Source organism: Trichoderma camerunense (genome assembly GCF_050948025.1).
Source record: "Trichoderma camerunense strain CBS 138272 chromosome Unknown V8C40scaffold_1, whole genome shotgun sequence".
Lineage (NCBI taxonomy): Eukaryota > Fungi > Ascomycota > Sordariomycetes > Hypocreales > Hypocreaceae > Trichoderma > Trichoderma camerunense.
Window position 1 is genome coordinate 2,492,041 of NW_028145369.1, and position 18,717 is coordinate 2,510,757.

The 18,717-nt window shown below is 51.3% G+C and overlaps 6 protein-coding genes and 2 non-coding genes across 8 annotated transcripts; 5 read left to right on the forward strand and 3 right to left on the reverse strand.

Annotated features, from left to right (window-relative positions):
• Positions 1-2,168: 2,168 nt before the first annotated feature.
• V8C40DRAFT_230734 (uncharacterized protein) lies at positions 2,169-3,555 on the forward strand. The gene has a single exon (XM_083212780.1). The coding sequence runs from the start codon at positions 2,595-2,597 to the stop codon at positions 3,129-3,131; it is 537 nt and encodes a 178-aa protein (XP_083079418.1). The 5' UTR covers positions 2,169-2,594; the 3' UTR covers positions 3,132-3,555.
• Positions 3,556-4,444: 889 nt separating this feature from the next.
• V8C40DRAFT_t11 lies at positions 4,445-4,532 on the forward strand. Its single transcript has one exon. It is a non-coding gene; the product is annotated as a tRNA-Tyr (tRNA).
• Positions 4,533-4,587: 55 nt separating this feature from the next.
• Positions 4,588-5,156, reverse strand: V8C40DRAFT_15083 (uncharacterized protein). Its single transcript, XM_083211303.1, has one exon. It carries the CDS (start codon positions 4,997-4,999, stop codon positions 4,682-4,684), a length of 318 nt encoding a protein of 105 aa, XP_083079419.1. The 5' UTR covers positions 5,000-5,156; the 3' UTR covers positions 4,588-4,681.
• V8C40DRAFT_279464 (BRcat and Rcat domain-containing protein) lies at positions 4,797-7,182 on the reverse strand (the record flags this gene model as incomplete). Its single annotated transcript, XM_083221235.1, has 2 exons — positions 4,797-6,215; positions 6,293-7,182. The coding sequence occupies 2 exons, from the start codon at positions 7,180-7,182 to the stop codon at positions 5,339-5,341; spliced, it is 1,767 nt and encodes a 588-aa protein (XP_083079420.1). The 3' UTR covers positions 4,797-5,338.
• Positions 4,808-4,895, forward strand: V8C40DRAFT_t12. Its single transcript has one exon. It is a non-coding gene; the product is annotated as a tRNA-Tyr (tRNA).
• A 1,449-nt stretch (positions 7,183-8,631) lies between the features above and the next one.
• V8C40DRAFT_15102 (and other transporter-domain-containing protein) lies at positions 8,632-10,945 on the reverse strand. Its single transcript, XM_083211304.1, has 2 exons — positions 10,240-10,945; positions 8,632-10,126 (listed from the first exon to the last, which is right to left on the reverse strand). The coding sequence occupies exons 1-2, from the start codon at positions 10,485-10,487 to the stop codon at positions 8,779-8,781; spliced, it is 1,596 nt and encodes a 531-aa protein (XP_083079421.1). The 5' UTR covers positions 10,488-10,945; the 3' UTR covers positions 8,632-8,778.
• A 6,024-nt stretch (positions 10,946-16,969) lies between these two features.
• On the forward strand, positions 16,970-17,533 carry V8C40DRAFT_230751 (uncharacterized protein). Its single transcript, XM_083212781.1, has one exon. The coding sequence runs from the start codon at positions 17,204-17,206 to the stop codon at positions 17,420-17,422; it is 219 nt and encodes a 72-aa protein (XP_083079422.1). The 5' UTR covers positions 16,970-17,203; the 3' UTR covers positions 17,423-17,533.
• A 195-nt stretch (positions 17,534-17,728) lies between these two features.
• V8C40DRAFT_230752 (uncharacterized protein) lies at positions 17,729-18,546 on the forward strand. The gene is made up of 2 exons (XM_083212782.1): positions 17,729-17,974; positions 18,023-18,546. Exons 1-2 carry the CDS (start codon positions 17,903-17,905, stop codon positions 18,314-18,316), a joined length of 366 nt encoding a protein of 121 aa, XP_083079423.1. The 5' UTR covers positions 17,729-17,902; the 3' UTR covers positions 18,317-18,546.
• Positions 18,547-18,717: the final 171 nt, after the last annotated feature.

The window sequence follows — 18,717 nt, forward strand, 5'->3', positions numbered from 1 at the left end:
TGTGGTGTTGCAATATTGAATGAATGACTGCCCCCGTCATCAAATTCCTTCTTTTTTGGTGAACAAGGCAAGGGCTATGTGTCGGGCTGAATGAACGGGCAAGATCCATTGTATAGCACCTACCCTCTACGGAGCATGCATGGATCGTATCGATTTGATTGCACGACTTCCAGGTTGATTTAATTGGAAAGAACAAACACTGTACATGCAGCATTACGTGACTCGTATCACTTGCCGTCTGGTGGCCATTACGCGAACCTTGCCGGCACTCTGCCTCAACACAATCATCTCGGTGCTTGTGCTTGTTAATTGCCATCGCCATCACCATCGGCGTTCCGGGTCGGTTTTTGCGCTGGTTGGCCGATGGGCGAGAGGTCAACTGACAGCAAGCAAGACACGAGCGGGAGTACCTGTGATACGTGCTGAGACTTGGCATACACACATGTACCTCAGCCGTGCTCGCTCGCTCACAGCAACATGCCTGATCCAGATTACGTGCAAAAGCATGGAACATTGATCCAGCAATGCCTGGCATCTCCAGGCACAAGGCCCTCGGCGGAACACACATGATGTAGGGCTAGCATCGTGCAATTTATTGCTCCGGGCTGCTAAGCCCATGCATCCATCTTGCTCCCTACATGTACATGTGTCCACACCCAGCGCGGACATGGACCAGTTGAGCTCTTGAGTTGAGTTGCGGCCAACAACATTCTGGACGCCACCGCACGATTTCGACGCCTGATGAATGGAACCGGTGCTCCAGCTAGCAGTCCAGTCTCCATACCGGAGCCGTTTAATCTTCGTGTTGCAGTAGCAGCATCGTCTACTGTGCTGCTGCCAACCAACACCCAAACCAGCACCTAAACCTGGCACCACGGCTCAGCAGGGTGGGCTTCCGGCCGGTTGGGGCTTGTCTTGTGGGCCGTAGCAGTGCGACTGGGGTCGATCGTGAGCCTCTCCAGGCCAGCACAAGCACAGCACAGCGCATGTGAACATGAAGCTAGGCGCAGACCATTGCCGCAAAGTCGGCCCCGGCGTCTTTTTCGTGTGTGCCGGCAATGCGATGCACCTGCGCGTGGTGGAGCCCGCCTGTCTCGCCCGCTGCAGTCGCCGACTCGCCCGCTGCTTCAGTGCAACTCCAGCAGCCAATGGCACTGAAAGCCGCCCGGCCCGCTGCCCGACCGGCGTTTGCATCGGCCGCTCAGACGGACGGCGATAAGGCCCAGGCGGTCGTGGATCTCAATCTCTCATCTCATACCATGCCGGTCCCTTGTCTGATCTGGCGTTGTTGGCCATGGTGCGGCCGATGGCTCGCAAAAATAGCCCTGTGCGTCTCGCAGAGTCGCGCAATAACGGCTCCAGCTCTCTTCTCACACTCTCCTTCACTCGTACACACCCGTGCTCGTGTCGTTTTGGGGCTGATCTTGTCTGCTTCTTGGATGGCCGCTCGGCACCGTGAAGCCAGCCAGTCTACCGAACTCGCCTACCTCATTACCTTCTACAGTAATATCGTCGTCGATGGGCCCCCCTGGCTAATAATAACTACCTGACTCTCTGAGCCTGTTCTGTTTCTGGCTCTGAGATTTAACCGTCAACTCAAACATCCAACGCCCGCCGCTTGCCAGTTCCGCTTTGCTTCACCGGCCCTCGAGACACTCACTGAGACTGAGACTTCTAATTTCAATCTCAACTCCTACCGGAACGACACCGCTCAAACTTCTTCAACAGCTGCAGCCATCCGGAGCGTCTCAAACAGCACAAACCATTGAGCTATTACCCAGCATCGTGTCTCGCACTCCCGATATAGGTGTTGCAACGGGAAAAATTCGTGTACGATACACATACACACGGCATCCCGATTAGCTAGCCAGCCAACAAAGTTACATGTACGTTGGCCCTCCTTTCCTTGTCGACCCATCTATCTCAGCCTGGCACCCAACGCCTTTTGTCATGCCTTTACGTGTCCCCATCATATCATTTCCCTACATCGATCTGTATCAGTCTGTGATGCCAAGGCCCTGTTGATTGCTGCCGTCACATGGGTCCGGCTGCCCACCCTCCATGTAGGAGTAGACAACGAGCCTTTTAGCCATGAGAGCCTCCATCTCGAATCCCTTGCCACCTATATATCTTGTCTCCTCACCCGTTGCCTCTCCATCTGTCTGCCAAAGCCGGCATACACAGGGCACTTACTGCTTTTTCCTGCCTTTGCTGCATATTGCCGACTGGAATCGGATATACATCTTCTAGACCTTTCCGGTGGGGAATGAGCAATATATCCTACATTTCATGTATCAGGGTTCCTCTGTCAAATATTGAATCCTTCCTCTCACTTTTGTTTTCTCTTTTGCTCCCTTCTTTTTCCCTGATTGCAAGCCTCACCACCTTTTCTCCCATTCATCACCTACAGTAGCGCAAGTTGCACACATCTCCGCAGACCTTGTCTTATTGATGGGTATGGAAGTGTATACTGTATATGAGACTCCAAGTTCGGTCATCTAACTTGCTTGATAGATTCCAGGGGTTTATACTCAAATTCTTCGTTCAGGGGATCGACGCCTCAGAGGTCCGGCGAACAATCCATTGAGTCAGACATGGATCCAGGGTCTTGCCATATGGCCTCGAGATTCTACGAGATATTGAAAGAATCAGGGCTCCAGAGACAGTTGGAAAACGGCTGGGGACAACCTCCCTTGGATGATACTACAGCAGGTTCCGCATCAGCCCCCAGTGCTGGATTGGGTCAAGGCAGTGACTTCAGCCGACCACAGTCTCGACAAGGTCCCAAAACATTGTCCCCATCAGGCTCCCGCAAGCATCGAGAGGGAGGGAGTCACAAAAGTCGCAAGTCCAAAAAATCTCGGAGTAGCCAAGTCAAGGAGGAACACGATGACGACGACGAAGAAGATGGTTTGGAAACGATCCCGCCTATTCAAGGATCGAGCAAGCCATATTCTCCAAGCAGTGATTCTCAAGCCACGGAGTCGAGCGAGGAACGTGGAACATCTGGTTACAAGTTGAATGGGCAAGGCTATGGAAGCCGCGAATACATGAGTGAGCTGGACTCGGAGCTGGACACTCTCAGAAAGCATCTTCTCCAGCGTGCCAACGCTCCCAGAACATTCCCCTAGCCGATTTCTTGCACCGGCACTTACGACATGGAGCACACACAATTGTGTTCGGGGGAAAGAAAACCCGGCGTCTCAGATGCATCGATTGGTCCGGCACACGCATCTATCAGGGCAAGCCTGTTGATTTTACACATACAAAGCGATGCTGAGGCGCTAAGGAGTTATGGATTTGGATTGGATATTATGCTTGAAGCGATAAAGAAGGAACCGAGATCTCTTACAATCGGCGGCGATAGTGAGGCGGACTAAAGGCATACGGATTATGCCAGGATCTTCGCATCTCCTTCTCCTTCCTCTTCTCTTTGTATTTTCTCAAATTGCTAGCTACATATAAAATCAAGCAAAAAAAAGAAAGATAAAAGCTGACTTAGTGAACGTGCGAGCAAATCAGAGCCGCCGGCCAAACGCATGATACTACTCAATGGGGTTGCCGGCCGGTAGCCACGCGCCAGATCGGCCGAAAGACGACACCCATCAGTCGGCCGCTCGCTGTTCCCGAGGCAAAAGAGGTGTGGCGTACGACCCTCCCTGCAGACCAGTTGAGAGTTTCGTAGACTTATCGGCCGAATGGCCTAAAGGCGGGCACGGAAAAGGAAACACGCGCGTTGCAGGCAGGTGTGTGTACATGAATGAGTACATGTACTCTTTGCTGCGAGTGCGGCGACGACGACCGAACTTGGAACTACTAAAGAACCAACAAGGGTCCGTACCTACATCCATACTTGCAGGTATCGTACTTGTCACTGGGCTGGTTTAAATACTAGGTACTTGTCTTCTCTTTATTCCGTAATGCCGTGCTGTACGATGAGAAAGCGGGTGGAGCCACGCTCAGGTTCCGGACGCAGATAGATACCTACCTGTAAGTACTAGGTTGTGTGGTGCATTGCGCTGCGCAGGATCTCGGCAGCGGAGCAATCAGGTCATTGATTCATTGTCTTTGGCCGGGACATGCATGATTACGGCTCGCTTGCATGCATGCAGGTTTCTTGTTGGGGGGAGTGGCGTTTTTGACAAGACAGATACATACATGCAAGCAACAAGTTCGAAAGGTTTTATTTTTTTCACCGAGAAGCTTGTTTTTGTTTTAGTCATATGTTTGTTGGTTGAAGCATGAAGAAAAGCAAATGAAAAAAGAGGGGCAAGATACAAGCATTCCGAGAAAGGATCAAGACAACATTGAAGCTTGGAATTGCACTGCACCGAAGTAGGAAAGAAAACAAAAAGAAAACAAGGTTCGTTGCATTGGCATTGATTTGGGACCTTGTCTAGCTTATAGACTAATGTAGGTCGCTCTAAGTCAACTCTTCTACATCCTCTGGGTGGTCTAGTTGGTTCATGGCGTTCGACTGTAATGGGTAACATCTCATCGAAAAGTCGGCGGTTCGATTCCGTCCCCGGAGAACAATTCTCCCCGGAGAAGAGTTACATTTTTTGTTTTTTTTGGCCTCTCTTTTTGTATTTCATCGTTCCTTCTCATTTAGCCTTTTTTTCCCTTCTAGGGTTTTCTATTTTTCATATTTGGCCAAGTAACCGAGTGCAATCTTTTCTTTTCACATTTGCAACACCATTCTTCTTCTTCTCAACACCTTGCAACTATTTTTCTTCGCCGGCTCTCCACTCTCCCATCTTGCGATGGCTTCTTCATCTTGTTTGCGTCGCCGAAGCAGCATCAAAAGCTCGGAGTGGTCTAGTTGGTTCATGGCGTTCGACTGTAATGGATAGCATCTCATCGAAAAGTCGGCGGTTCGATTCCGTCCTCTGAGAACAATTTCTTTTTTTGGTTTCTTTTTTGGCCCTGTTTTATCGCTGTTTCTCGTCCTACCTGGCTGTCTAAACTTCGTGCTTCTTTGTGTTGAGACTCGAGGCATTGGTGGTTGTGAAGTCACCCTCTCGAAGCACCGGCTTAGGAGATGGCATCAACTCAACTACAGACTGGTCAACATGGGTCATTGACGGCATTTACTGAGGTATGATGAAGTCGCCGGCAGTATCTATTAACTGTAAGCATGTCACGCTTGTTCTTGGTATGACTGAGACGCTCATAATCATAGGCGCGGCGCACCAGGAGTTGGTCAATTTTTTTTTATTTCACGTTATTCTCGACAACTACCTTTCATGTTCTGAAATCACCCATACTGCAGACAAAACCAGCCATGTTACTCTTACAACATACGCAGCACACTCACACACTCACACACTCGTCACCTTCATCTCCTCCCTCGTCTGCATCTTCGACCGTGTCCGCCCCCTTGAGATTCTTCATGCTCTTGTAAAAGACGAGCTATCTCACGCGGTACAATATCTAGCCCTCGGTCTTGACGTATCAGTCTCTCAAGGTCCCTTATGGCCATGATCCTTTGACGTCTGGTATCTTCGAGTTGATCTTCTAGCGCATCTGCAACGATACGAAGCTGTTCAATCGCATGGTCAACCAGGTCTATATCTCCATCAGCCAGCGGATGTAGTTCTGGGAGCCGGCTGTTGAACGGGTGATCAGGAGGATGGTATGGGATAGGGTGACCGACAAGCGGAGGGAGAACAGGTGGGAAAGGGTTAGGGAAAACACCAGGGAGAGAAGCACCAGGAAAAGCGCCAGGGATAGGGAGAGGAGGCTCCTCCTCCTCCAAGAAGGGGAAGAGAGCAGCGATCGGCGGAAGGCCAATGGGACCCCGGTTCAAGTTGTTTGGACGGGCAGCCCGAGCGTGCTGCCGATGCTGAGGCGGCCGCGGAACATCTCTGTGTGCCGGAATCTCCATGTGCTCGGCCTCATTGCGCCTTGCGATTGGCTCCTGCGCGCGGTTTGGGGCTGGGTTTGGAACTGCCGTTGGAACAGAAGCGCCAATGGGGGCGTAATCGACCGCTGCTAGAGCGACTTCGTCTTCCGGATCATATCGCAGCTGAGGGATCCGGGGGATCCCATCAACGTTGCTAACTAGATGTGCTCTTCCGCCGCGCAAGATGGGCCGGCGGCCTGGCCGTTCTCGCACAGGCACGCGCATGTCGAGGCCGTTGTATTCAGGGCAACCGCATCGTCTTCTCCAGTCGCGGCCGCAGATATAGCAGAATTCAGCACCGCAAAGACAGCTATGACATGGAAACTGGTGGTTAGCCCACAGGTTTTGGGAACAAAGGAAAAAGAAGAAGAAAAAGGGGGTCCTCACCTCATGTGATTACAACCGTCTCTCAAGCCTATCACGACGCCGCACCTAGGGCAGCCCACGAGCCCCTGGCTGTCCATCATATTCAACAACGCCTCGTCATCCTCCTCCTCTCGACACGGCAAGCCCCGGTGTGGCCTACCGCCACAAGCAGCACATGTCGCCTTGTGACACGACGGACATGTGCCCATAGCAGTGGCATTGTCTTCATCACGGGCGGCCGCCTGGATGGCGCTCGCCGGGATGAAGGATGCACAGCTTGGGTCATGACAGTACAGCCGCTCTCCCGGCTGTATGTTGTATTCGGCCGACAGTTGACGGAACAGGTGGACTAGAGCTGGACGCTGGGCGAGACGGACTGTGGCCTCGTCAAAGGGCCTGTTGCAACATCCCGTTGGGAAATCTACCTCGGAGCGGAGGCCGACTCGAATATTCTCTCGGAGGCAGTGGCCACAGTAGTGACATCCGCACGCGAGAGTCACATCGCTTTTGGAAGCGCACACGATGCAGGCGTCTGCGGGTTCGACTTCTTCGCCGTCGTCCTCTGGCTCCGGGGAGCCTCGCAGCAAAAGCCGTATCTCGTTTCCAGATAGGTGGACGCGGCGCCGCAAGTTTTGAACTTGTGGACTTTGGAGTCTTTCCTCGGCGATTTCATCGTCGGACATGATACGCGAGACAATGTACGATTGTTCATCCTCCGGCAGCATGGATATTGCTAGTATGACTGCGTGGGCTACTTCTGTCTGCGTCATCGATTCTCTGCCTTCGGGAGGTAACACTTCCATGCGCTCGACGATGTGGAGTAATACTGGATGAAGCTGCTCGATAGGTCGCAATCTCTCTCTCTCTTGGTCGAGGGCAGGGAGACGCTGGCGATTGTTGAGATTCGACATGGTTGTTTTTATCTTTCGTAGTATTTTCTGGAAAGTGTTTGGTCTTGTTCGTTCTTCGGGTTGAAAAGTCGTAAGCTGTCCTTCATTGTTGCTATTCCAGCAGAGCAGACAGCTCAAGCTCCAAGACGACGGCATTAGTCGAGCTTTACACGCGAAGCGCAACACTCAGTCGACTCGAATATTTTGTGTGCTTCCTACGTTTGCTCAAATGAACATGCCGTTGGAGTGATTCCTAGCTATCAATTTATTGTTCAATCACTGATACTTGTTGGCTGAGCAGGAGGCTATGAGAAAGTTTGTCTACGTGGCGGTTTAATGGAGACTTTTTATGTATATGTCCTTTTTACTTTATTTGCTAAACCTAGCAGGAGTGTTTACTCGTAGATAGGGGATTTCCATGGAAGAAGAGAAGTGTGTCGTCGGTGAGTAAGTGAAGGATGGTAGACTGCTGAAGAATGATGCTTCTGTCAAACTGATCAAGTCTGATGAAGGGTCTTACTGAAGACCAAGCAAGATTCGTGGTAACTGACATCGTGTGGGAGGGCGGATATTACAGTTCTACAAGACAGAATAAACGTCATTTATGATCAAAAGGGGGGTCGGGCGGGGGGACACCAGGGAGCCATCTCGGATGCGAGTGAATAGGAGACACCTCTGAGGATACGTAACGTAGCTGCGTATAGCTTCACTCTCTCGTTTCACAAGTTGAACTGCAAGTTTTGGAAAGAATATTCGTATCAAGGCATGTTGTTTCACAAGTTGAACTGCAAGTTTGGCAAGAATATCTGAAATAAAGGCATGTTGAATTTTTTTTAATGCTACCACTCTGAGATGAGACCCTTCAAATCCGAGAGCATGATAGATAGATAAATGGTATACAGTCAAAGCGCATATTTCTTAAAAGCCAGGTTGCTGCCAAGAAACGTAAAACTAAGAAAGAAAAAAATAATTGTCTTTACAGGACAAGGGTATTTCGCAGATAGAGTATGCAATATCCATAATCCAGTTCGTCTTTGCCCGCGGAAACACGAGTAAAAATATGAAAAAAGCAAAAGAGAAAAGAGAAAAAAGGAAAACAGCATCCCATGGTCCATAAATCACAGTTAAGCCATGACGCTGGCAAATAAAGGGGGTCCCTCCTGGCGTCCACAACTCCCAAGATATCCACATGTTAAGCACAATCAGAGATGCTCCAAAAAACAATAATAATCCCATGGTGCCCTTTGCCAAGTCCCTCCAATATTCCATATCCACCTCCCTAAAAATAAAATAAACCAAATAGTTTGATGCACCCGGAGTCATGTACCTTTGGAGATCCCCATAGCCGTTAATAGAGGGGGTTGGTAAGAGTAGTGATAAAAAAACAAAATAGGTAACCAATAAGACCCAAACGCCGTAAAACTCCGTTGCGTCGAAAACTCCATCGCTGATATAATTCACATGTCACATGAAAGGCTGAAAGAGTAATAAGAGCCTTCCCCTCTTACACAATTAGAAAAGAGAAGGGAAGAGAACAAAAAAGAAGTGCCCGAGATATGAACACGGCACGCAGCTCCATGTAGTAAAGAGAAGATGGAGGGTTGTGTGCGTCGTCTTTTAGTAGCTGAAGTCGACATGTGCCATCGTCGGTACCGACTCCTTATTGTCGTTTGAAGCCGTCGTGATTTCGTTGCCATCCCCGAGGTGGGCGTTGGGGGGCATGTGGATGGTGACTGAATTTGAGTCGCCCAGGGTAGTATCGGCGCTTGATTGCGAGGTTGTCGTTTGTAGTTCATGATCTGGTGGAGGTTGGGCGCTGGGTGACCAACCCTCGTCGAGGATCTGCTGGAAGCTCCAGCTGGGTTCGAAACTCTTACTATTCCAGGCATGATCCACTCGTTCGTACATCTCGTCAATCTGCTCCAAGCTGATTTTACTTGTCTCGTACACCATAGCCCAGACGAAGAAGACGGCAAGGATACAAAAGGCCCCCCATATGAAAAAGATTTTGGTGCCAAAGCCAGCCGTGCCCGGACCGCTGCCCACCAGGAAGGGCGTGCTGTATCCGATGCCAAAGTTGAGCACCCAGTTGGAAAACGTTGAAATGGACATGGACTTTGCGCGGACTTTGAGGGGGTAAATCTCCGACGTTACGACCCATGCCACCGGGCCCCAGGACGCAGCGAAGAAGAAGATGTTGATGGAACAAAAGACAATTAGTATAGTGGTAGATGCCTCCTTGAGGCCTTCGCCAGCGGCAGCCGCAAATGAGGCCATGAGCAGTTGACAGCAGGCCATGCCGATGGCGCCAACTATCAGTAACTTTCGTCGACCCCAGGACTCTATGACAAAGAGGCCGACAAATGTGGAGACGAAGTTGATGATTTGGATGATGAGTGATTTGGTGTAGGGGCTGTCGACGCCCGAACCGCCGAAGAACGTTGTGCTATAGTACATGATGAAGTTGATTCCGGTGAGTTGTTGAAGCATTTGGATCCCGCATCCGGTAAAGGTTCGGCGGCCTAGATGAGGGGAGCCTACGAAGAGTTCCTTGTACGAGTCCGGGCCGAGTGTCAGTTCGTACTGGTGATTGGCGACGATTTCCTGAAGTTCATCGAGAAGGGCTGGGTGGGTGATATCGAGGCGTCGGAGGCGACTAAGCGAAAGGCCAGCGGCCTCTTTGTTGCCTTTCTTAACTAGATATCGGGGAGTTTCAGGAAGGAGTATGAGACCTCCGGTTAGGATGAGGGCGGGGACGAGCTGGAGTCCAAGGGGGATTCGGTAGGCGGCTGGGGATTTGATTCTGGAAGTGATGATGTTGATGATGGAGGCGGAGAGAAGTCCTATGGTGATGGAGAGCTGATAGGCGCAGACTAGGGTACCACGTATCCACTTGGGAGCCATTTCCGACTGATATAAGGGAATGAGGACTGACACGGAACCAACACCGAGGCCAGCCAAGCACCTGAGAGATGGAGTCAGTATCCGCGTGCACGTTTGGGGCCAAGTCACAGGCCAAGCATAGACCCGAGCGTATATGGGGCGGGTGAAGGTTGAAGATGTGGGAGAGAAACCTACCTTCCGGCTAACAAGGCGGCAGATCCCTCAGCAGAGACTTGCAGGATGGCTCCAATACAGAAAATGGCTACAGAGAGGAGCATGCTTCGTCGACGTCCGAGAGTATCACCAAGGGGGGCGGCGAGGAGGGATCCAAGAGCGGTGCCGACGCTGAGAATGGCGACGATGAGGGCCGAGTCTTTGGCGCAAATGTCGTCGTTTATGGTTCGATCATTACATGTTCCAAACTTTTGTTTAAACTCATCCATGGCAAGAATACCGTTGATGGCCCTAGACGAAAACCCCAGTTAGCGATGGGCGTTGAATGCCGACAAGGCAACAGACGGCGAATAAGACAGCCCGAATACAATGACGAAGAAGGAAGGTGTATGTTGGAAGAAGAAAAAATCATGAGAGAGAACGAGTGCAATCCAAATGTCTCCCCAAGTCTCGACGGCAGCAAATTTCGTTCCACATTCCCTTGTCGTGGTGCGAGAGGATGGTATCCTCGAACGAAAAAGAGACAGCATGTCCAGATGCAGCACTAACCGCACCAATCCACCCATAATACAACAGACAAAAGGAATCCCACGCCATATTGTTGACATTTTCGTTTCTCGACGACAAAAACAGTACGGGGCGACAACAGATACGACAAAGAGATCGGAATGGTTCGGTGCGAGGGGCGGGCGAGTGTCGCAATCACGGGCGACAACATGGTGCTGCTGCTTACCCAGTATCGTAACCAAAGAGCAATCCACCAGAAGCGACAAAGAGGCCGACCATGATGGCTGGCGCCGACGAGCCAGCGACATTGTCGGGCTTATGCCAGCCCATGGCGATGGCCATGGTGACGGTGTTTTGCAGTCAATCCAGGGCTTCAGGCGTTGCGACGCCCTTTCGCGTCGAGGCGGACGGCGGGACGAGCGAGGATTCGACGATGGCGAGTCGCCGGGACAGCGCTTCGAGGCGGAGTGACGAGCGAGAGTTGGTAGAAGATCAGAAATGAGATCTCGCAGGCGGTCGTATGAGAGAGCGAGAGGCGAGCAAAAAGGCTGCGGCGAGGAATCGTCACGGGCGAGAGTGGGTAATATTCTCTGCGTTTCAGTGGAAGATGGGGGGGCGCGGAGACCAAGAGCAGAGGCAAGGGTTGGGACGCTGGCGGGCCTTTGGGGCCGGACTGCGCTAAAAGTGTGACCACTGGCGGTGCTAACGGTAGCCAGAGCAGGCACTAACAGCGACGGCAGAGGCACGGTACAGTGCTAGAACAGAGACGACGGGCAAAACGAAGCGCTGTCGCACAAGCAAGTAGAGTAAGCGGACAGGCACCAGACAAGGACGAGACGAGTTAAAGCACGGGGCGAGCAGGCGGCGCAATGCCTTAGGCGATGAGGTTTGCAAGCATTTGATGAGCGTGAGCTGGACTGGACTTGGAGGCTTTTTGCGGCATGGGAATCCAGACTTGACAGCCAAGCGGGTTTCGACAGCCTCGAGCCTTGGGGGGCCCTGAACCTTGAACCCGGCCTGGGCTCTGAATCTTGGCCCGTCCACAGGGAGGCTTCAAGCTGGAACTGGGTTTTGTGGGACCGCAACGTGATGCGCGCAAGCACCGCAGCGATCCAGATTTGGCGGCGGCCGCTTGGGTCGATGAAGCCGAAGTGAGCAGCGCAGGCAGATTGGCAGACACAGCAGCGGGAAAGGCAAAGGGAAGGGGAAGAAACGGTGCGGCGCGTGGGCAAAAGTGAGATTCGGGGCGACTCAAAGTCAATGGAGGCGGGAGGGCTAGCAAGCGAACAGGAAGCGATCAGCACCAGCAGCATGGCGCTGACGCCGTCTGATTGGCCGGGCTGGCCTCGTGGTGCGCCCCACCCTGCAGCGGCCTGGGACCGTCTGGGGCAGGAGAGGAAGGCCCTGAAGGAAGCCCTGGAGCAGCCCTGGGGGAAGCCCTGAAGCCTCGTGTGGTGTGTTCCGGGCCGTCCAGTCCATGTACAGGCATGTACGTGCGTACAGGCTTCTAGCCGTCTTCCATCCTCTGCAAGGAATCGCAACGTGGGTTTTGATCTCGCAAGCACGGGACGGCACAGATGCGATGCGATGCGATGCGACGGGTAAATGTTGTGTTGGGCGCCGTAGGACATTAGATTTGACGTTGGTTTGGCATCAATCAATTACCTTAACATTTACACTGATGGCCAAGCTTCTTTCGTAGCTTCCAAGTTGGCCGCATGGCTTGCGCTATTGGTCATTGCCGAGCCTCGACTTGAGAACACCGCTCAAGGCACACGCGCACACACACATACATGTACAAGACGCAGCGCAGGTATTGGATACTTGGTGCTCGACGCCGCTCGTACCTCATCGGGTCATTCAAAGGCGCAACTCCGACACACAACGGCCACCCACGCATGTCGGCGACGCAAGTACAAGGCCCGTACTCGGTACGCGTCCATTCGTGCGAGTATCCGGGCGCCGTCTATTCGCTGCTTGCGCTGGCTAATCACTTGCTCGGCTGGGGCTCGCCACCCTCCTTCAGCTTACACCATGCCATGTTGGGGGATTCGCTCGCCGCCACAAAGGAATGGAGTCCACCTCCCCTGCCGGCGCTTTTTTACGAGAGAAATAAGACCCGGAGAGAAACTTGTCATTGAAGCCACAAAGAAGAATCACAAGGAGATGATGATGAGGAGATGAAGAGGCAGAAGAGACTATCTTCTTGCTAGCAAGGGCCAGGCTTTTGGCCCGTCAGTCGGCATTCGGGAGTCCGGACGCAAACGCCGCCGCTGCAAGAAGGGCTTCACGACGTATTACAAGCAAGGCCGAGTGAAGGAGTCCGAGTCCCTCGCGCGAAGCAAAAGTTGCTCAAAGCGCGGCTCGTGGGTTTTGTGAGAGCTGGAGCTGCCTGCTCGTTCGTCCGAGTACGAGGCATGTCACCTTTAGGTTCAACAAAGCAGGTACACGTTACGAAGTAGGGAGGATACTCAGTCCCAACGATATGACGCTGCTGCTACATGGACTGTCGCATTTCCCTCTGCTTCTGTTGTGCCTGGCCCATGGAATCTGCCCGACTATCGGGCCCTCAGCTTTCCGGTGCATAGGCTCCGTGGTCGTTCTCGACGCTTTTGGCCAGACTGTCCCCAACGCCGCAATGCCATGTCCGATCCTTGTCCTGTAAGAGCCCAGAACGCCTCCGGGAGTCTCATGGATAGCAACTGACACAGATGGGGGTGGAGCGGTGAATGCAATCCCAAGAGCCGTCGACCTTCGGTTAACTGCCTGACGGGCTGCTTCGATATTGACTGTCAGCTAGCTGCATCCGCCTGCTTGAGTGGCTTTTCTCCTTGGCCCTTGGTGTGCGCAACCTGCAGTCCTTGAAGGGCAGCCCCCTCTCTCCAAGCATCCGCCCGCACGCCTGACAAGCTGCTATTAGCAACTCGATTCCCTGGCTGGCTTGGTGCGGCACAGTACGGCTGAGTGCTTTTCAACACGATGACTAGCAGCCGTGCTTTGCCTCGGTACGGACCATGGTACTAAAGCCACATACGGCGGCTTGCCTCTGTCGCCGCCATGGCCAGAGGTATCTCTCTTGTAACCGATACGACGTGTTTGCATGGAGGCGTCAAGGTAGTGTAGGGCACACGTGCGAAGACGGACAGCTTTGGAACTGTTCTCGGCAACTTGCAGCCAAATGAGTCGAACGATGCACGCAGACGAGATCCATCATGCCAAGACCGTCGAGACTGAGCTATTCCTAGGCATCTATCTACCTATGCTCACGACTTACACGGCCAGACAATAGTGCTGTTTTTACTGTAGATACAGCAGACGCAGCAGATGCCAGAGTCATGACATCTTACGAGCACTACGGTTATACGAAGTGGCATTGCGGCGCTTTAGACCATGGCTGTTGGTGTTGGGCCGCGGTTTCAGCAAGAAACTCACCCTGAGATGAGCCCCAAGCTACAGGGAAAACCTAGCCGCAAAAAGGGCGGATGAAATATTCTAACAAAATAGCTGTTGCACCATCAATACCCTCAAACGCCACACCATCTGCGGCTGCGATTGACGATGTTGTGGTGCGCATTGACTCAGACGTGGTAGCATCAGAAAAAACAAATAAAGGAACGGGACGCAGATTATGCGGAGAAAATCTGGGGAAGGGCAAAAAATCTTCAATAAGGGTCGGCTCAGTCAAAAATTGTGAGCGAGCCACATGTCCAGTGCGCCACACTGTGTACGACTCTGGGGTACTGGGAGCGAGACGGTACTCCTGACTAGCAGATACCTGCCACCGCAACTGAGGCTCGGCCTGGTCTGGGCGCGGGCTGGGCAAGTCTGGGGTAAGAATTTGGCTAAGCGGGCGGCGGCGCAAGTCACTTCTCCGTACTTGTACTGGCGCGGGCAAGGGATGGGGTACCCAGTACGGGGGCTCCCGGACACGGTGCAGGGAGACGATTAAAATGCTAAGCATTCTTGGGCTCTCGACCTTGTGGCCTGCGCCTGTCATTGCCAGCTTTGGACGGCTGAAGGAATCGAATACCTGCAGCTGACACAAGCTCCCTGTGCCGCGTGGTAGGGGAACACAAGCCGCAATAAGTCCAGGGACCGAGCGACAGCCGTGATTTGAGCCGGGTCTATAATTTAGTCATAGGTATTTGATACTATGATGCTTAGCCGGGAGCGGGATTGGTAGACTTATATTCTCACTTTCGTCCGAGAACTTGTGTAAGTTCCATACCTGGCAGTAGGAGCCCCGCCGGAGACCGACAGAAAGGGCGAAAGCATTCGACATGACTGACGTCCTTGCCTTAGCGGTATAAGATTTTAAGAAAGAAAGCTCAAAACTTGGCTTTATTTAACTACCTAGTACCTCCCTAGCAGGTATGGGTATAACAGTTTAGTAGAGTTGAAGTGTCCAATAATAGGTGTTGACGCTTTCGGTACGCTTCCAATACGCCCAACCAGGTGCTGCATCGATGTACTGCACTCTTACACTGAGTGGGCCGTCACCCGCTAGTACAAACTGACTGCGCTGTGCATTAGCCTTGCGAAGCACCTTGGACGAAGAAAAATCAACCTTGTTTTTCATCCAGCCGAGTAAAGGGCCTTTGATAGTGTGAGAGCTTTTATCCTATTCATTCTGTCATGGGTTTGGTTTGATAGAGAACTTGAGCGCCCTGCGGTTGCGGCAGCTTCGGATGAGGATTATTCATCATGGATGGAATCCGCTTGTACGACACAACCGACACGCAGCTGAGCCTTTGTTATTTCGCTTGTCGTGTCTCATTCACGTAGCACGATGCAAGCCTTGGAATCAGTAGTCTGGCATGGGTTGGTGGCACTTGATCTTTTCACATGCAGCAAAAGGAGGCTGTATACTGCAGGATGGGCTACTGTATGTATGTATGTACAGCCATCGATCCAACGCCGAGTTTCGTCCATGGTTATGGTTGAGAAGGGCCTCTCAGATGCCGAGGCTTCGGCAACTTTTTTGCTGGTGGTTGATATCACTTGATGGAATCTTTTTACCCTAGCACGGCACACCACCCGAGGAAAAAGGAAAGAAAAAGCAGTAGTTTATAACACAATTCGTGACCTTTGGTAGAGGTCACACTCTGGTCCAAATCTCCGACGCCAAATACTCAGCATCGGAGATTCTTTCAACGCTGAAACCCGTTGGAGAAAGAAAATGGTAACAAAAAGGGGGGGTCTATCAAACAACATGCAACAGAGATTGGAACCGCCGCCGTGATCCATTGTTGCCGCGCTGGAATGCAACGCTGCGGAGTAAAATCCAGATTTCACAAGTACAGCTTCGTCGTATCTTTGTCAATTTGCCACTGAGCAGATACGATGCGCCTCCCTTCCCACCCGATTTGACAGATCACGCAGTTCGACCTTTGACCCCGGATCGGCGTCGAGCCCACCCCGCATGTGGATGGAGGATGGGCGTCTAAGAGACCTTAGTTTCGCATCACCAAGCAACCTTCAGCTGCAACCCAGACCCCTTGAGTCGCCCATCTAGCGTCACGGCTAAGCAGCACTCTTGCGTAATTTCCAAGAAGCGGCACGGCACAAGTGACGACCCAAGGGGGGCAGAGGATGGAAGATGGAGTGAAGAGGGGGGGCTGGCATCCACAGGACTTGTATCAAGTAGTACAAGCCTTTCTCTTTTTCCCACTCATCTCTTCCCAGCGCCAGTGAACCCATCACGGAGCATGCTAACTTGTGATGGCCCAGCCAGCCCTTTTCCCGTCCCCAGCCCCGGCAAAGAGAGAGATGAAAGTGAAGAAAAAAAAGCCCATCTTCTGCTAGTTCCAAGGGGAAAGGGCCGGTTGCCTGCATCGACTAACACAAAACTAAAATACGCCCTCGTCTTCCGATCGCGGGAACTACCCATGAAAATTAAGATGGAGGAGCTGAAGCAGAAGCAGAACGGACAAGAAGAGGGCCTCTAAAATTATCCCTTTCGGCTCTTCTTTTTTCTCTCTCTCATTTATTTCGGTTTGCCGGTGACGAACGAGCGGCCGTTATTGCCATGCAGCCATCACGGGCGTGTAGTGGTGGCGGCGTTTTTCCGTCGTTTTATTTTTTGTTTCATTGTGCTCGACCAACATGTTACTCTGTGTGTCGACAGATCACTCCCAAAGTGAGAGATGAACTACAGTAGGAGGGGCACATGAGAGGGCTCTAAGAAGATCGAGAGGGTAAGAGGAAGGTGGCAGGAGATCCAATGAATACAAATAAATGAATCAATAAATCATGACAGTAATAGTACAAAAAGTAAAATAAAGACAAAAGCTTACCTACCATACGAGTCTACCACAAATAACCCGAGAAAGAAAAAATCGAATCGTACCATTGGGAATGTCACTGCCCATTAGCCAAAAAACAATGAATCATCATAGTGGCTTGTTCAGAATCCAGTCCCGTGTTCACGCTCCCTCTCCGCCAAGGCCTGGAACGCTTTTTTTTTTCCCACCGGGCTATGCATTTGCCGTGTGTCCCCCAGAAAGGAGCAAAAAAGAAGAAGAAAGAAAACCAGGGGGGAAAGTGGCGTGTTTTGAATTCCAGTGCCTCTTTTTTTCTAATTCATCTTGTTCCCGACCGTGGTGAACCGAGTGGTGATGTGCCTGTCCTGTCATTTTTCTTCACTTGTCTCTGGTTTGTCACACACTCTTTTGGCGTGTCTCATAGATGGTCTTGATGGTGTACCAGGTCCCTTGTAAGAATGTAGCCCACACCACTCTTTTCCTTCTTCCACCCATGGCAATCTGTCCAAAAGTCGAGCTGATTTTCCCTCGCAAAACTTGGCTTCTCCGATGACTCCGTTTTCCCGCTATACCCAAAATCCAACAGTCTTTTCTTTTGTACTGTAGATCGCCCTCCCCTCGTTGGTTTAGCGGAGTGGCCCAGCGTCGTATCGCCAGATTCCTTCGGGGGCCGAGCGAAAAACCATCAAATCCATATGCAGGCCCCTTCGCAGTCTTACATGCAAAAGTTTTTTTTTCCCCTTCTTTCTCTTCTCTTATCTGCTATTCGATCGCTGTTGAACCTTGTAATTCCCTTTTCCTGATTGACGTGCCGGCCCGTCATCCCTTTACAGGAGCGGTTGCTCCGCTTTGGGATTTGCTTACATGTAGTGGAAGTGTGCATTCTCCGTTCCGCGGGGGCTGACCGAATATTCATGGTACACATCGTATCTCTTGTGACCGTAGATGTCACTGAGACTGAGATTATACAGCAATGCGAGAAAGAAGTAGGGTTATGCTTGATTTTGGAGAAGCTTGTATTAATAAATTTCTAGACAGGGAAGAAATGCTCCAGGCCTGACTGGAAATATTATAAGCATGGCGAAGAAGTCATACTTCCGAACAGTACAGCAGCAATTGTTATTGAAGTCTCTAAAGCATCAGCCCAAGTCAGGCTGTTTCACTATGGAACAACAGTTACCTTCTTAAAGGTAGTAGCACCACTCCAATATAATCTACATACTGCTATTGTACCGTGGGAACAAGGTTTAGGATTTATTTGTTTTGGACAGCATGATAATGTAGAGAGTGTAAAAGTATGTAAAATAGGAATAGTCAAGGTAGTTTAAGATATACTACCGCCGTTATCTTGTTTAATTGGAATTATTAAAAATGGGTGCGATCAGTCTCTTGATCGGATTCTGAATGGGGTTGTCTCGCGACATGCCTTTTATGCCTGCGTTTGTAAAGTGATCTTATTCATGGCCCATTTGTCTCTAGGTCGATTATCGTCATGCTGAGCACGACACCACGAGACGTGGCATATATTATAGGTTAGGCGAACATACGACCAAGACTGGACATTACCGTGAGAATAACATCGTTGGATACTGGTCCAATCGAATTACAACAGCCCTTTGTTTTAATCTGATTAGACCAGCGTCTGAAATTATTCTAGTTGGATATTATATACGATAATGGCTTAATGCATTCAAAGAGGTACAACTTTGGTCCATGATCTCCTGGGGAA

What these genes read in the sequence shown, in the direction of transcription:
- V8C40DRAFT_230752 (XM_083212782.1), top strand. Translation starts at nt 17,903, where the DNA reads ATGGTACACATCGTATCTCTTGTGACCGTAGATGTCACTGAGACTGAG. An exon ending in TACAGCAATGCGAGAAAGAA is followed by an intron (nt 17,975 to 18,022) that starts GTAGGGTTATGC and finishes ATAAATTTCTAG; the next exon opens with ACAGGGAAGAAATGCTCCAG.
- V8C40DRAFT_230734 (XM_083212780.1), top strand. Translation starts at nt 2,595, where the DNA reads ATGGATCCAGGGTCTTGCCATATGGCCTCGAGATTCTACGAGATATTG.
- V8C40DRAFT_15083 (XM_083211303.1), bottom strand. Translation starts at nt 4,999, where the DNA reads ATGCCTCGAGTCTCAACACAAAGAAGCACGAAGTTTAGACAGCCAGGT.
- V8C40DRAFT_15102 (XM_083211304.1), bottom strand. Translation starts at nt 10,487, where the DNA reads ATGGATGAGTTTAAACAAAAGTTTGGAACATGTAATGATCGAACCATA. An exon ending in GCCGCCTTGTTAGCCGGAAG is followed by an intron (nt 10,127 to 10,239) that starts GTAGGTTTCTCT and finishes TCCATCTCTCAG; the next exon opens with GTGCTTGGCTGGCCTCGGTG.
- V8C40DRAFT_230751 (XM_083212781.1), top strand. Translation starts at nt 17,204, where the DNA reads ATGCATTTGCCGTGTGTCCCCCAGAAAGGAGCAAAAAAGAAGAAGAAA.